The sequence below is a fragment of the Vitis vinifera genome, chromosome 18 (assembly GCF_030704535.1).
Source record: "Vitis vinifera cultivar Pinot Noir 40024 chromosome 18, ASM3070453v1".
NCBI classification, from domain to species: Eukaryota; Viridiplantae; Streptophyta; class Magnoliopsida; order Vitales; family Vitaceae; genus Vitis; species Vitis vinifera.
The window spans coordinates 14,311,928-14,315,616 of NC_081822.1; the positions used below are offsets into that span (position 1 = coordinate 14,311,928).

A 3,689-nucleotide genomic window follows, 5' to 3' on the forward strand; every position below is an offset into this window, starting at 1 on the left:
CATTGGGCAATCTCTAAATTTAAGAAGATGCGTTGGGATAAGATGACAAGTAATTTGGCCGAGTCTTTCAATTCTTGGTTAAGACATGAATGACACCATAACATTTGTGTTTTCTTCATCGAGCATATGGATAAGTTAGGATCTCTTTTAGTCGAGCATAAAAATGGACTTGTAAAATGGAATGGGTGTATTGGTCCTAAAACAAAAGAAAAGATTGCATTGAAGATTGGAAAAGGTGAAAATTATATCACTTATTTACACTTGGGTAGTTCGATGAAAGTATCCAATGGAAAAGCATTCCTGGAAGTGGGCTTAATGGAGCGAACTTGCACATGTAAAGCATGGAAAATGTCTGGAATCCCATGTGATCATGCTTGTGCAGCTATACGGCGAATGAGGTTTGATGTATCTGATTATGTTGATGACTGGTATAAGTACAATTTGCAAGAGAAGATATACTCTGGAAGCATGCGTACTTTGGTAACGCATGACATGCCAATGATTGATGAAGATGGAACCGTTCGTGATGCCTTGGGTCATACTTATCCCTTTCTTAATCCTCCAACCACAAAGCGACCTCCTGGAAGACCTAGGAAACGTCGAATCGAGTCTTAATTCATGTAAAAAAAAAACAGTTCATTGTTCTCGTTATAATCAGCCTGGGCATAATCGTGCGACATGTAACAACCCATTGCTGTAAGTTTTTTTTTATTAAACTTCATAATGTAAGATCGACTTTATATTAGTATGAAATAGTTTGGTAATCTTCGTTATTGTTTCCTTGATTATAAGCAATGAGTAATTTATTGGATTTGAAGTGTTTGGTGTACATATATTGTGATTGTATGTTGTTCTTCAATATTATGGGATATGTTACATGATAATGTAATTGTAATAGCAAAATATGTACCTTGGTCATTATTGTTCAGAGATGGCATTGAAGTGACATAGATTCATATGGCGTCCTTGGCAAAAAAACGAGATTGTTAACTAGTGGGCATAATCGTGGCGAACCTTTACATGTAGGGGCTGCTGCTTTTTGGCTGATGACCCTTAAGCATATTATTTAGTTTTGTGTGAAATGGGCAGTAGCCAAAATAGGGTTGTGCCTGTTAGATCATAGGCAACCCTATCGTTTTTCATATTTAAAATTGGTTTCGTGTTATGTGAGGTGTCTGTAAAAGGGAGGTTGAACCATTAACACCATGGGAAGGCATTCGAACATTAGTTTAGTATGTTATGTGCAGAAGGCAATCTAGGGGCGCACCTTCCATTTGAAAGGCATGCCTATGTGTTAATGATATTATATAACTATGCTACATGCAGAAGGCAAAGCAGGGGTGTACCCTTGGTTGCATAGGTATGCCCATGGGTATGATAACTTTATTGGGAAATTCTATATGCAGTATGCAAAGTAGGGGCACACCCTTGATTTTAGGGGCATGCCTATTACTAAAACCATTATATTGGTAGGCTATGTGTAGTAGTCAACCTAAGAGCAAAACCTTGATGGAAGACACATAAATGTGGGTGAAAAACTTCTTTTTGTTAAGCTACTTGCAGTAGGAAAAAGAAAGACATGACTCTCTGTCAGAGGCATGCCTTTAGGATGACTAGAGTTGAGGTGTGGGTTGGGCAGTAAGGCAAATGGAGGCATACTGATAGCTTAAAGGTTGGCCCTTGATGTTCATATGAAATAAACGTTGGAAATGATTCCTTGTTGATTCAAAATCATAGATTTTTTCTAAAAATTTAATTGTTCAATTTTTAATTTATTTTTTATTATCTTAATTTTTTTAACTACTTTTTTTATTTAGCTCATTAATAATTTTTTTTATTTATCCGTTTACTTTTATTTAATTTCAAAATTTTGTATTTTTAAATATTACAAAAATAGTTGTGCTTAGAATATGTTACAATATAACAAAAAATATAATGAAGTCCTAATATTTTATAACTAAAAATTAATTTGATTAGATAAATGATTAATAATTTTAATTATTTAAATTAATTAATTTTAATAGAAAATTGCCACCACATATTTGTAATAAATTTTTAGAAATCATATCTCAAATCAAATATTTGATATAAATCAATTTAGTTTTTATTTAAAATTTAATAAAATATGTTTTAATAAAAGTATTTTTTTAATTTTAAAATAAATAACTTAAATATATTAAATGTAATTATGACCCATCCATGCTCAGATGGGGGTCCCGGAATCACTAGACTTGGATGTACCAAATTTAATGAAGGATGTATCAAATTTAATCAAGGATGTACCAAACTTTGTTAAAGATGTACCAAGGGCTCCAAAGTGTGATCCGAAGCAGGGATCGGCTCCAAATCACTCTGTTATGGGTTTCTAAATAAAATAGTGGCTCATCCATGGTCAGAAGGGGGTCCCGGAATCACTAGGCTCGGATGTACCAAATTTAATGAAAGATGTACCAAATTTTGTGAAGGATGTACCAAGGGTTCGAAAATGCGTTCCGAAGTGGGAATCGACCCCCAATCACTTTGTTATGGGTTTCTTAAAGAAATTACAGACCATCCATGTTGAAATTGGGGTCTCGGAATTTGTCGGATCGGATGTACCAAATTTAATGAAGGATGTACCAAATTTTGTGAATGATGTACCAAGGGTCCAAAAATGCTTTCCGAAGTGGGGATCGGCCCCAAATCACTTTGTTTTGGGTTTTTAAATGAAATAGTGGCTCATCCATGGTCAGAAGAGGGTCTCGGAATCACTAGGATCAGATGTACCAAATTTTGTGAAAGATGTAACAAGAGTCCGAAAATGCGTTCCGAAGTGGGGATCGACCCCCAATAACTTTGTTATGGGTTTCTAAATGAAATTATGGACCATCCATATTGAAATGGGGGTCTCGGAATCTGTCGGTTCGGATGTACCAAATTTTGTGAAGGATGTACCAAATTTTGTGAATGATGTACCAAGGGTCCAAAAATGCTTTTCGAAGTGGGGATCGGCCCCAAATCACTTTGTTATGGGTTTTTAAATGAAATAGTGGCTCATCCATGGTCAGAAGAGGGTCCCGGAATCACTAGGATCGGATGTACCAAATTTTGTGAAGGATGTACCAAGGGTCCGAAAATGCGTTCCGAAGTGGGGATCGACCCCCAATCACTTTGTTATGGGTTTCCTAAAGAAATTATGGACCATCCATGTTGAAATGGGGGTCTCGAAATCTGTCGGATCGGATGTACCAAATTTAATGAAGGATGTACCAAATTTTGTGAAGGATGTACCAAATTTTGTGAATGATGTACCAAGGGTCCAAAAATGCTTTCCAAAGTGGGGATCGGCCCCAAATCACTTTGTTATGGGTTTTTAAATGAAATAGTGGCTCATCCACGGTCAGAAGAGGGTCCCGGAATCACTAGGATCGGATGTACCAAATTTTGTGAAGGATGTACCAAGGGTCCGAAAATGCGTTCCGAAGTGGGGATCGACCCCCAATCACTTTGTTATGGGTTTCTTAAAGAAATTACAAACCATCCATGTTGAAATGGGGGTCTCGGAATCTGTCGGATCGGATGTACCAAATTTAATGAAGGATGTACCAAATTTTGTGAAGAATGTACCAAATTTTGTGAATGATGTACCAAGGGTCCAAAAATGCTTTTCAAAGTGGAGATCAACCCCCAATCACTTTGTTATGGGTTTC

At 36.4% G+C, this 3,689-nt stretch overlaps 1 protein-coding gene across 1 annotated transcript; it reads left to right on the forward strand.

The window, feature by feature from the left end:
• Nucleotides 1-273: 273 nt before the first annotated feature.
• Nucleotides 274-615, forward strand: LOC104882630 (uncharacterized). The gene has a single exon (XM_010666694.1). It carries the CDS (start codon nucleotides 274-276, stop codon nucleotides 613-615), a length of 342 nt encoding a protein of 113 aa, XP_010664996.1.
• Nucleotides 616-3,689: the final 3,074 nt, after the last annotated feature.